This window comes from Hyperolius riggenbachi, chromosome 3 (assembly GCF_040937935.1).
Source record: "Hyperolius riggenbachi isolate aHypRig1 chromosome 3, aHypRig1.pri, whole genome shotgun sequence".
Lineage (NCBI taxonomy): Eukaryota > Metazoa > Chordata > Amphibia > Anura > Hyperoliidae > Hyperolius > Hyperolius riggenbachi.
In genome coordinates this window covers 318,012,742-318,026,176 of record NC_090648.1, presented here as the reverse complement: position 1 = coordinate 318,026,176, position 13,435 = coordinate 318,012,742, and the positions used below count along the sequence as shown (strand labels likewise).

At 44.4% G+C, this 13,435-nt stretch overlaps 1 protein-coding gene across 6 annotated transcripts in view; it reads left to right on the top strand.

Annotated features, from left to right (window-relative positions):
- The window catches only part of SRGAP1 (SLIT-ROBO Rho GTPase activating protein 1), a 220,951-nt gene that overhangs the window by 93,758 nt on the left and 113,758 nt on the right, over positions 1-13,435 (top strand). For all 6 annotated transcript variants that reach the window (XM_068276769.1, XM_068276772.1, XM_068276768.1 and 3 more), the window contains exon 2: positions 4,665-4,860. In XM_068276769.1, coding sequence (XP_068132870.1) covers positions 4,665-4,860 — 196 coding nt within the window. The remainder of the gene's footprint in view (positions 1-4,664; positions 4,861-13,435) is intronic.

The following is a 13,435-nucleotide window of genomic DNA, read 5'->3' as shown; positions in this document are numbered from 1 at the left end:
TAGCCTGCGGCGTGTTGTCGGGATGCTGCAGTGTGAAACCCAATCAGCGGTGGTAGCTATTAATTCACCCGATGGGAAAATGCCAGCCCCCGACGATTAAAATCTCCCGGGTGCGTCGTACCGCAACACATCGACACGCAGGAAACTGGTTAGTGGTAGCTACAAACACCCGGAAAGCCACATTGGGATTCTCTAGGCTTGTGTAAGGTGATAGCCAATGATTATGATGTGGATAAGCTGGCCACGCTCGCCACACCTTCCACAGTAAACCCCTGTACAGAAGACATACTCACATGGGCATTCCCAGTCAAAGCAAGTGAAGCTAGATAAAGGAACAAACATCTGTCACTTCTAATCAGGGTGCCCATTGTTTTGATCGCGATCTACTGGTTGATTGCCATACCTCTGTGTATATCACAAGTCTCTGTATCTCACAAGCTTGGAGTGATATGCCATCCTGGGGTATTGCACAGCAGTGGAGAGGAGTCTGATGTTGCTAGGTGGGGGAGCCATACATTGAGAAGCAATATGTGCTACTGCTGATTACAGTTTTACCGGACACTGGGCATGGTATTATGGCTCATTCAATCAAGCACTGTTATGTTTTGCTTACCTAGGAGGATGCTATGATGGGAATCTAACTGACTGGCAGCTTATAGTTAAAAGCACACCATCAGGCTGCCGTCTTGGATGTGCTTGAATCGAACTTGTTATTTTGACTATGGAGTTGTCTGTGTTTGGTGGGTAGTCAGGACCCTCTTGTCTAGTTGGAAGAGAGCAGTCTGGTGAGTGCGAGTTAAGCATTTGTAATGTAAGCAGAATCTGCCTGGTAGATTACTTTGACAGTCATTTTTGAAGTAGCTTGCATGACAAAAAAAGTGTGGGCACAGTTTGCTTTAAAGGGAACCTAAAGCAAGACTGATATGGAGGTTGCCATATTTATTACCTTTTAAACCATGCGTATTGCCTGGCTGGCCTTTTAATCCTCTGCCTTTAATACTTTTAGCCATAGACCGTTTCAGATGTGTGATTCAATTGCAGCCAAAGAGATCAGCAGGACAGCCTGGCAACTGGTTTTGTTTAAAAGGAAATAACTATGGAAGCCTCGCTTTAAGTTCCCTTTAAAGGCTTGTTCACACTACAAGCATTGTAAGCGCCGGCGATTTGAAAAGCCCTTTGCTAATGCTGTGCTTGGAATGTAATGGCTAATGTAGCGCTATGTGTAATCACATCGCTCACGTGAGGACACACTCACAGCACTACATTAGCAAAGCGCTCTTCAAATAGCAGGCTCTAAGAAAAGCCCTTGTAGTGTGAACCAGCCCTCAGCTGTGCAGTATTTACTAGATCACTGCTGGACCATTGATGTGCTTAAGGTATGCTTTTAAAACAAAAGTAGAATATCCTATTAGGCTTACCCTGATGCTTTAGTAGAACATGCTTGTTTTGGGAAGGCAACTGAGCATCCATATTGCTATTATACTGCTTATTTCAGAATACACGCGCAACATGAAAATTACCACATGCCATGCAGCCTGTGCCAATTGGCATGTTAAGTCTTGGAGGACAGAATCTGAAAAGTATGTTGTTTTTTTCCAGGCTGCCACAGCTTGCAGATGTGATCTTTTCAAAACACCTTTATTATGTGCAGACAGATGAGGCGTGCACTCTCTTGTGTGGGGTGACAAGATGCAAGAACTTTATTGCAGTGTATTAATAGTTGCTGCTTGTGAGCAGATGTTTGTTTAAACTCTACAGTGATGAGATGTTAAATGAGATGGTTAAGGTCAAATGTATCTGGCACCCCTTTGTAATGAGGCCACCACTTGAGCTGATGTTTTCAAGCTCATATCTTCAGTGCTGCTCCTTGTTTGCCAACATTCTTTGTTGAAGGATTGCATTACAAATGTAATACAACCCGTAGCGGCAAGCAAACCAGTTGATTATTCCCAATTTGCTGCCAAAAACCCAATGCGATTCTTTAAAGGGAACCTGAAGGGAGAGAAATACAGATGCTACCAGAGGCTACCATCTTAAAGCGGATCCGAGATGTAAAACTAACTATAACAAGTAACTTGTCTAAATATCTTAGCTAAAGTTTAGATAGTTTACACAGCATATCTAGCTGCAAACAGCTTAAAAAGGTTATGATTATTTATTCCTGTGATACAATGCGGGCAGCCATGTTCTGTTTGTCACATTGTCACAGGCTGAGGGCTGGAGATGCTATCAGCTTGCCTGTGTGTAAATTCAGTCCCCTCTCCTCCTCCCTCCCCCCCTCTGCATCTGAAATCTCTGGCTAGTAACCTCCTCCTCCTCCTGCCCAGACTGAGCTCCCATAAGCCCTTGCTACGGTGCCAAGGCACTGAAAAGCTGTGGGCGAGGCTTGTTTTGTTTATAGGGAATTAGAGTATTAAAACAAAAAAAAAATTTGGCTTGAGGAATGCCCTATAAACTATATGAAAGGAACACAATTATGCAATGAGTAAAAGTTTATCTCGGATCCACTTTAATTCCCCAATAAGCAATGCCAGTTGCCTGACATCTGTGCTGATGCTCTGCCTCTAGTTCTTTAAGTCATTAGCCCAGAATGACTCACTGCCCATCGGGCAAACTAAAAATGCTTCCAGCAGAATATGAATCTAAACCAGTTAATCCTTTCAGGCACTTATCAAAAATAGGGTTTTTTTTGAGAATTTATGGCATTCGGTTGGGGCACAGGGAAATTTTAGATGTACTTCTTCTTTTGAAGGTTACCAGAGCTGACATAAAGTAAAAGTTTTATACATACCTGGGGCTTCCTCCAGCCCCATGGGTATGGATCTTTTCCACGCCGCCGTCCTCAGTTTTCTCCCTCTTCGGTTCAGGGTCTCGTCACTTCAGCCAGTCACGGCCAGTCTGCGGAAGAGAAGAGAGCTGAGAGCTTTCAGCAGTTTAGAGAGTGTAAAGATTTTTTTTTTTTTTTCATTCTCTTTTTATTAGGCAATATTCGTTATGGTAATATTTTTTCTTATTAACCTCTTGAGGACTGCAGGGCTAAACCCCCCTAGTGACCAGGCCATTTTCAGTAAAATGTGCCACTGCAGCTTTAAGGCCAAGCTGCAGGGCCGCACAACATAGCACACAAGTGATTTCCCCCCCCCCCCCCTTTTCCTCCCCACCAACAGCTCTCTGTTGCTGGGGTCTGATTGCTCCCCCCATGTTTATTTTTTCTTTTATCAATTTTACCTTTAAACCCGTTCCCTCCCTCCCTTCCCCCAGCCAGCCAATCATGGCGATCAGCTCTCATAGGCTTCACCCTATGAGAGCCATCGCTCTCTTGTCCACCAGGGGCAGAGCCGGGACAAGGTCCTTCAGCACACAAGACTGAGACAGCAAAGTGCGCCCCTCCATCCCTCCCACCCCAGCCGTCACACACTGATTGCTATTAGACTAAGAGGCACCCTAGGGCCCCCAAAATCCCCAACACCTTAATCTCTAGTTATCTGGCTTGCAGTCACTGCTATGTATGCCCTTTTCTTATTTCTTTGTGCTTCAAGTTCAAACACAATTGGGAATGACAGCAGAATGAATTGTGCGCCCCCTCCTACAATGCGCTCTGAGGCTGGAGCCTCTTCAGCCTCTGCCTCGGCCCGGCCCTGCCCAGGGGGACAGCCGTGCCACACGGCTGTCCCCAGTGCAGCGCTGCTGCTGATCGCAGCGCTGCACCATACAAATAGACGGCGATCACGCTGTCTAACAGTCTCCCGAGCGGCGATAGCCGCTCGGAGACTAAAGGCGGGGCTGAGCTCCACCCCCCAAGCAGGAGATGCGCGCGCAGCGTGCACGCAATCTCCTGCAAAACAGAGCCCCAGGACTTTGGTCTTGGGGCTGCCGCTGCGGCCACGCCCATTGGCATGACGCGGGCGGAAAGTGGTTAAAACAAGGAAAAATGCTTTAAAAAGATATCTGAGAAAACAGCCTCAAAGTCGCATATGAGGACTGTTACCCAGCATGGATCGGGACCCCCGTTGACAGTTCTGGACTGTACATATGCATCACTAGTTGCCTATCTGTTTCAGTGGAGGGACACACACATGCACACTTTAGTCTTGCCCGAGTCGGCCTTTATTGGTCGCCATGACTAAGTTTAGCGTGTTGTGTACGTAGCTGTTATGCTGGGAATACACGGCTCGATTTTGAGCCATTTAGACGGCTCGATAGATCATTTCCGACATGTCCGATCTCCCACCCAATCGTTTCCGTGCTCGATTCTGCATGGAGGACAATGGAAAAAGATAAGAAAAACGAGCAGAAGATAAGAGAATCGCCTGCAGAATCGGGCATGGAATCGAGTGGCGAAATTGAGCTGTGTATGCCCAGCATTACAGTCTAACTTCTCTTTTGTAATGTTAAGGTGTGTACACCCCTCCTTAATCTAAAAACTATGATCCTTGCTAGCTGGTAAATTGCAGTTCTTACTTATCATACTGTAAATTAGTAATGACAGCCATTTAACTTTTATTGGTCACTAGTTTTGTTCCTGTTATATAAAGTAGGCTTTCTGGTCTTGGCTGCATAGATCCTAAGTTTATGTAGTTTTTAAAATAAATACCTTCATGTTTTTATTTTATATAGTGGAAGGACATGAGCTTAATATGCAAAACCTTTTTTTGTTTTTGCAGAGATAAGAGCTCAGCTGGTGGAACAACAGAAATGCCTGGAGCAACAGACAGAGATGAGAGTTCAGCTTCTTCAGGATCTACAGGACTTCTTCCGCAAGAAAGCAGAAATTGAGACAGAGTATTCCCGCAATCTGGAAAAACTTGCTGAGCGATTCATGGCCAAAACCAGAAGCACAAAAGATCATCAGCAGTACAAGTAAGTGTTTTCACAGTGTTTTCCTTCGTTCCTCTCACCTGGGTTCAGACTTAATACCAGGATCCTGTGCCATATGATTACGTTTATAAACCTGAACGGACCATGGGTTGAGCTTAAAGCAGATCCGAGATGAAAAACTAACTAGAACAAGTAACTTGTCTATATATCTTATCTAAAGTTTAGATAGTTTACACAGCAAATCTAGCTGCAAACCGCTTTAATAGAATATAATTATTTCTTCCTGTGATACAATGACAGCAGCCATGTTGTTTGGAAACATTACACATAGGTAAGCTTATCTGCATCTTGAGCAAAAAAAACCTAATCATCCCCCCCCCCCCCTCCTCCTTCTCCCCTCTGCCTCTGAAATCTCTGGCTAGTAATACCTCCCCCTCCTCCTGCCCAGACTAAGCTCCCATGAGCCCTTGCTACTGTCTGAAAGTGCCTTGGCTCTCTAAACACCTGTGGGCGTGGCTTGTTTAGTTTATAGGGAATTAGAGTATTAAAACAAAAACAAAAAAGTATTTGGCTTGAGGAATTCCCTATAAACAATAGGAAAGGAGCACAATTATGCAATGTGTAAAAGTTCATCTCGGATCCACTTTAATGTACAGTTTATTTCTGAATCTTTCAATTCCTCGATCTTTGGTAATAATGTAACCATTGCGTTGTACATTATCAGGCTATTACAGATAACCAAGTATTCTGGTGCTGCAAGCCAAGGTCTAGAAGCCCAAGGCAATTGTGAAATTAAACCTTTATTTATGTAATCCACTCTTTGGAAATGTAGAAAAATGAAATAACGCTGGACTTTTCTAGCTTTTTTGTTTTCCTTTCTGTAACTGGACCTTTCAGTACTGCTCGTTCTGCTTGTAGGTAGGCAGCCAGCTCAAGCAGAGTAGTGATTCTTCTGTCTTCCTTCTGTGGAGGTCAGCAGTAGAAACGCATCACTAATCTTTGTGTTTGTGGACGGCCCCTCCTCCCCTCCCCGTCCTTCTCTCTATGGCAGGGGTCCCCAAACGTTTTGGGTCAAGAGCTGGGTCAACATACGTCAGACTGCTGGGGGCCGGAGTATACATAAAATGATGTAGAAGTGTTTGCGGGCCAGACAGTGAAGCATACTCAGGTGGTGACAACCTGCAGTGCAAATGGACAACAGTGTTACCTGATGTGGAATTTGATTGGAAACCAGTGAATTACTGCTTTCTGGCATTCTATATGTGGACCACCAATATTTAAAGATGTAGCTGACTGCAGCTATCATAAATTTTGTGTGTGTGGGGCCGGTAAAAAAGCCTGAGAGGGCCACATTCGGCCAGCGGGCCTTAGTTTGAGGACCACTGCTCTATGAAATCAGGCAGACTCAGGCAAGCTAAAGGTGAATGTTTGTACAGAGGACTCTGGTCAGACTGCAGGAAGGAAGTTAAATCGTGCTTTGCCCACCTCCCTTCCATCAAATGTCTGTACCAGCCTTTTCTCTTCATTTTTTCTTGTCAATCTGTGAGAAGCCTACACACATTGTACACACATTGTATACACTAAAGCTCTGTACACACGCCAGATGAAACTTGGCTGAGGTGGTAGATAATGACTGCCTCTACCTAGAATCCAGCGTGTGTACGGCAAGCCCCCTTTTTGGCCCATACACACGGGGCACAGCTGTCACCACAATCACGTGGCACACTCACGTTGCGGCGACAGGTCCCCTGTGCGTATGAGGCGCGCTCCACGAACCGTCGCCAGTCAGAGCTGTCGCCAGGCGATTGACATGGCCAATGGCTGGCAACAGCTGTCGCCGCAACTGTCGCAAGTCTGCCATGCGTACTGCATGTGTATGCGGACTAGCGACAGAAGACAAAGGAGAGTGAATGGAACATCCAGCCGGGGCATGCTCCCTTCACAGACAGCTTCCCCCGCGTCTCTGCCTTTCTGGCGAGACGTGTGTGTGTGTGTGTGTATATCTGAGCGCAGTCAAGCCCTGGAGCTGCCACCCCCAAGAGCCTGTCCCCAACTGCTCTGAAACTTACCAAACACACAAAGGGAAATACTCCCAAACAGTCCTCTGCTGCTTTATAAAGCCTGCAGGCTGCTTATAAGCCAATAAGTGCACACACAGGTTACACCTAGTCTGCCATGTGTATATCTGTCACCGCCAGAGAGCTGTCGCTCCCTGGTCTCTTGTCTCCATGCAACGGGGACAGTCGTCCCCCGTGTGTATGTAGCTTAAGACTGCTTGGCCAGCAACCCCAGCTCGCAATTTGCTTTAGCCAAGCTTCAGCCAAGAGCCTTGTTCTCCCCAATGACTCTGCTGCTGCATGACGTCACAAACGCACCACTCCTCCCTCCCTATATAGCAACAGTTCAAGTCTCTAGCCTGCAGGCTAGCGATGTGTATATTAGCCTCGGCCCTGCAATGTTGCCCGAGTCTGATCCCCACCGGGTGACACAGATTTTGCGTGTGCTGGCCTTAAAGGACAACTGTAACAAGGTATATGGAGGCTGCCATATTTATTTCCTTTTAAACAATACCAGTTGCCTGGCAGCCCTGCTAATCTGTTTGGCTGCAGAGGTGTCTGAATAACACCAGAAACAAGCATGCAGCTAATTTTGTCAGATCTGACTATGTCAGAAACCCCTGATCTGCATATGCTTGTTTAGGGTCTATGACTAAAAGTATTAGAGGAAGAGGGTCAGCAGTATATCCAGGCAATTGCTATTGTTTTAAAGGGAATAAATATGGCTGCCTTCATGCCCCTTTTGTTACAGTTGTCCTTTAATGCTGGGGATACACGGTACGTTTCTGTACCGTGTATGGACCAGCTGATCCGGCCAGCTGATAATATTCAGCTGGCCCGATCATGCCGCTCGACCCGCGCCCGCTCGATTCCCGCCGGTGAACAATGGCAGGGAATCGAGCGGCTGATAACGGGCCGCCGATGGGGACGAGCTGCAATCGATCCGCGCGGACGTCACTGGGGTCGATCTGGCGGCTGATCGAGCCGCCGGTCGACCCGTCTATGCCCACCATAAAGCTTAGTAAAAAAGTTGTCACTTTTTTTTGTCCCAGTGATTACAGACTGGCCATACTATACCACTTCTTCTTACTCCCTGTAGATATTACCTACACAGGCAGTGTGGTGGGGATTCCAGTTGCATGGCAACAACAGTGATTTGTGGGAATTGATTAGGCAGTTTTGTCATTGATTTTTTAACCCTTATATTCATTGCTGTTCAGCTTTTCCGCACTCATTAATCAACCTTAGTACCACCTTTTCCTCAGTAATACCATCCCCAGCCTGCCTGTTAGTACTGTTTTAAGTTGAATGCTCAAAGGAAGAGCAGTGCTAGCACAGCCTTCTTGTACAGAAATTTTTGGTGTTAGCTGTGGTAATTTCTGTCACCATAAGTCATGGTATGCTGTCCACCAAATGGCAACGGTGAGAAGTCTGTACACACGGCCAGCCTTGCAGCTGCTTGGACATGTAAGGGTTCCCAGAGCTGAGATCTGCCTGAATGAGACAGCGTGTATAGCTCGACAACTCCAGAGGGCAGGGATAATGAGATCTCTACTAGCTATTTCAAGCGCTCGAGGCTTTGCATTTTTCAACAGATTGTCAGTGGCCAGCTGTTGAGCAAAGTATGACTTGCATGTGTAAATACTAAACATCCTTGGAGAAACAGCTGAATTAAAGAGCCATGCTTGAATAGTTCTGATTCCTACCTAATAACTGTCCGAATGCTTTTAATGCTCTTAAAACAGACTATACTGCACCCCCTCCTTAAACCGTTCCACCCAGCAGAGAAAAATGTGCTATTGTTTTACAAAGCAGTGTCCTCTCTGACATGTTGCAGCAATAAATCACGGTTTCCTCTGCTTGGATTTATAGCTGCTGAGTACATACAACCACTACTTGTATATGAAAGATAAGGTGGAATCACAAGCAGTCAGCATTGATTCCCCCCCCCCCCCCCCCCCTTTTATCTCTCCTCTTAACTGATGGAAGTTGAAGTCTGGTTCCTATGGGTTACTGCATACTGTAAACCTATATACCACCAAAGCTGCTTTAAAATATAACTTAAAATTGCTTTGTTTTAAGTGTAAATCTACTTCTAATAGGCGTTTTAAGAGCTCCTGCTCTGCCGAAAAAAAATTATTTTCCAAAGCAGAGTCTGTTATTCCTCAAGATGACTATTGTCATATCATTTGTAAGTCCTACAGCAAGCTGTCTGCCTGTGTAAGATCTCTTTTGACTTATTCCTAGGCTTTAGTTACACTGTAGACTGTCTATGTATAAGGTCCTCATAACAGCAGATGCAGCCTGCGACATCATGGGAACATATAAATGTAGATTACATTCTGGAATATTACTACTCAACCTACATATTAAGCAGAACAAGGATGGTGCAGGGCACAGGTTCACCAAACCAGGACAAACAATTCTTCAGTCTGTGTCTTGTCCATAAAAATTAGCTTTTATTAAATATCAATTACACATAACAGCAAGGATCAGCTTCATAAATCTAGAATAGTAATATGTCTAGAGGGGAGAGATAATTTTTATAGTACTTAAACATGTCAAGCACAAGTATTCGCACAATAGGCACATGAAATGGCAGTCTGGGAAAGATTTACATCTGTGAAGCAAGTACTCATGGAAGAACCTAGTATGTAAAACCCAATCCCTCAGTACATTCCACCCCCCCCCCCCCCCCAGACCTGAAGTGGACCTGAACTCTTTGACAGGAGGATATATGTATAAATGCACCCTGTATGTATTTAGAGAGTTCAGCCTGTCTAATTCTCCTTCATCTGTAATTAAGCTCAAGTTGTAATTTGATCCCTTAACTGTGTCACCTGGCTGCCACAGCAGAGAGTTAATTGGTAAATGCAGGATGTTAACTCTAGGTCTGCTTCTATGAAAGCAGAAAGTAGGCACACTGCAGATTTATTGCAGGATTTGTATCAGCTGAAGCAAAGAAATGTTTTTAATTTTTAGGTTATTATGCTGTTGCATATCTTTTAGAGCAGAGAGGAAGTTCTGAGTTCAGGTCCGCTTCAAGGGCTGCAATAGTAATTCAAAAAAAAATGTCTCTCTACAGCACCAATCTACTGGAATCCGTTGCCTCTCCAGCAGTGGCACCTATAGGCAAGAGCATCTGCCCAAAGAGAACTCCATTCCTAAGCACAGTACTGCATCTCCTCTAAATGATGACGTGTCATTAGAATAGGCAATAGGAAGAACATAATGTAAGTTAGGAATCAAAAAATCTATTCTTGAAAGCTTTTCAGCTATGTCCGCTGTTTAAAGTTAAAAATAGAAAAGGAAATAGAGTAACTAGTTATTTGCATTATAGTGCAGCTTCAGAGACAATAACGTTATCTTTAGGCTGCTTTCACAGTGGGACGTTACAAGTGCACGTTAGTGCAGCCTGTAACGCTCCCCCAACGCACAGCAATGTAACACAAGTGGGCTGTTCGCAGTGCCCACGTTACGTTACATGTAACGCTGCACGTTGTAGTGAAAGTGCAGCATGCTGTGCGTTCTACGCGGCTTTAGCCGTGTTAGACTGTTTGCACATGCTCAGTGGGGGGCGGAGAGGAGGCGGGGAGATGCCGCTACAGTAGCCGCACACATGGCTACTTAATATGCACTGCACTGGCGGCCGCTGATTGGCCGACGGGACCACATGATGCGGAGTGTCTCGTTCCGCATCACGTTGTCCCGCCGGCCAATCGGTGCCACTCTGGGAGACCTTATGCGGATAGAGCCGCCTAACGCAGCTCACTCTAACGTCCTCTCCCGCACCACCATGTGTTGCGTTAGGGGCACGTTATGCGACCATAACGTCCCCTAAAACGCAACGTCTGTGTAAGTAGCCTTAAAGCAGGAAGCAGTTGTTAAACTATACTCAAAATTTTAGAGTTGCAGATCTGTTATTGATTTGGGGGTAGATTCTTTGAACTGCCCCTTACTGTTTGCAGTCAGGATTGAAGGTTTTCGATTTTAAAATCCCCCTCTGGTTCTGAAGCTGGGAACAGTGGTGCATGGTATTTGAAAGTTCTCCATTATTTTGTCTCCTGCTATCTCCACATTGCAATGTTATCTGTTCCCCCAATCCACTGTTACCTGAGGTGCAACCTGGTGGGCAATAGGCAGCAAAGTGCATTGACCTTTGCGGGACGCTCTGGTGAACACCCGTGGTCACTTAGACTCTGCGCTTGGGAAGCTCTCACCTCAGTGGAAAGGTCCGCAGTGAACCCTGTGATTGTGAAGCTATCAGTATCTCTTAGTGGTATTTTCACTCATTACAGGAGATAGGAGTTGAAGAATGGGCCCACTGTTGCAGTGGGTTGCAGCCTTTATCAGTATCCACTTTATGGGAGATGCTGTACATTTAAACAACGTTTAGCCCATTTTGAGGCTTGCTGTATGTTATGCTCTTGCTGGAAGCCGTGCGGTGCACAGTTTATATGTTTTGTGATCATGGAATATCAGGCAATATGTTACTGCTATTTCTGCTGTGAGAAAGCTGGCACGAAGCTGTGTGTTATATTTTTCATTTCCGCTACAAGCTGTTTTTTTTCCTTTTTGAGACATGCGTTATGGCAGGTTCTCAGACTTCTTCCACACATTCAGTGAGTGATATAACCGTCTATAATGAAATCTGTTTACCCTTTTATTCTTTTCTGGGAGTAATGTTGAGTTCCAGGAAATGATGCTTCGGTTCAACTTTCACTGTTTCTCTAAAATACACAGAGTGAATGCTTGTCAGTCACATAAGGCAAGTTCCCAATAACCGTCACTAATGGATTGCGTATTAGCATGCATGTTATGTTCAGCTGAAAAATGTGCATGTTCAATAGCAGACCTCCAACTGCAGGGAGAAACTAAAGCAGCTAACAAGAGGCAGTCCAGCTTGGCGGATTTCTTCTCTCCAGAGAAGATCTTACACCAAACAATAATGCTAAGTACACATGATTTTTTTTCTGGCAGATTTACTGCCAGGTCGATTATTTTTAACATGTCTGATCTGATTTCCGATCAATTTTTCCGTTCACTTCTATGGAAAATTGATCGGGAATCAGATCAGACATATTGGAAATAATCGATCTGGCAGTAAATCTGCCAGAAAATCTCATTGTGTGTACCAGGCATAAGAATGGGAGTAGAGTGAAGAGATTTACATTTTTATGTAGTATGAGGCACTACCTAAAGTATCCATTCAAATTATATTCCCTCAGTTTACCCTTCTTCTACATAGATTTGGTAAGATTGTGCAATCAAGATTGTATCATTAGTGGGCCCCTTTAGGAATGCTTCAGCAATGCCTTTACAGACATCGGGCTGTCAACTGAAATTATTTTGAATACCCTTTCAAGAGGAACTCCAGTGAAAATAATGTAATAAAAAAAGTGCTTCATTTTTACAATAATTATATATATATATAAACGATTTAGTTACTGTTTGCCCATTACAAAATCTTTCCTCTCCCTGATTTACATTCTGACATTTATCACATGGTGACATTTTTACTGCTGGCAGGTGATGTCAGTGGAAGGAGATGCTGCTTACCTTTTTGGCGGTTGGAAACAGCTGTAAAAAGCTATTATTTCCCACAATGCAACGAGGTTCACAGACAAACTGTCAGGATCATGGTCCTGACATCATACTGTGGGAGGGGTTTCACCACAATATCAGCCATAAAGACCCCCCTGATGATCAGTTTGTGAAAATGAATAGATTTCTCATGGGAAAGGGGGCATCAGCTACTGATTGGTATGAAGTTCAATTCTTGGTTACGGTTTCTCTTTAAGCCACCTTAAGAAACCATGTTGATACAATCTTAATTGTACAATTTGACCGCTTCTCTGTAATGTATGAAAGACTAATTTAAGCGTCTATTTTAAGTATAGTCACAAATCTGGTAAAATTGTGATTGTCAATGGGCATCTTTAATGACCAGCTACTGCCACTTCAGATTGTTCAATAGAATGTTTAATCCATATTAATCTATAAATTTAGAGAGCAATAAAAATCTATCGAACAGTCTGAAGTGGCAGTAACGTGTGTCATTGTAAGTGACTTGTCAGTGAAATATACCTGTGCTCTTTGGCCATAATTCAACCTGCTTGAAGCTTACAAAGGAATGGTTTGTGGTACCTTTCCGTTTCTTGGTTCTTGATGTGGGCGGGGTTTATATGAGAAATGCCCCCAGGTCTAACTAAAAGGAAGGACTTTTACTTCAAGCATAGCAAACTAGAAATTGGTGTGCATGTAAACATATTTTTTATGTGTGCCCAAGCCACGGGCTCCCCTGCTTTGGAAGAACCAACGTTAATCAGCTGGGGTTTGTGTATCAACATTTACAGTCTAAATGAAATCACAATTAGCCAACTGATATTTCACTTTCTTGTCCAATAAGTAGAAACGAAGGTGTGAACACCGCTACCACCCACAAAACCTCCAACAGTGCACGACCAGGCCAGCAAAGCACAGGAAAATGTAGAAGAGGAAGGTCCGCACTTGTCCAGGTTTTCAAATCTTTATCCTAGGACATATCCATATAGAACACA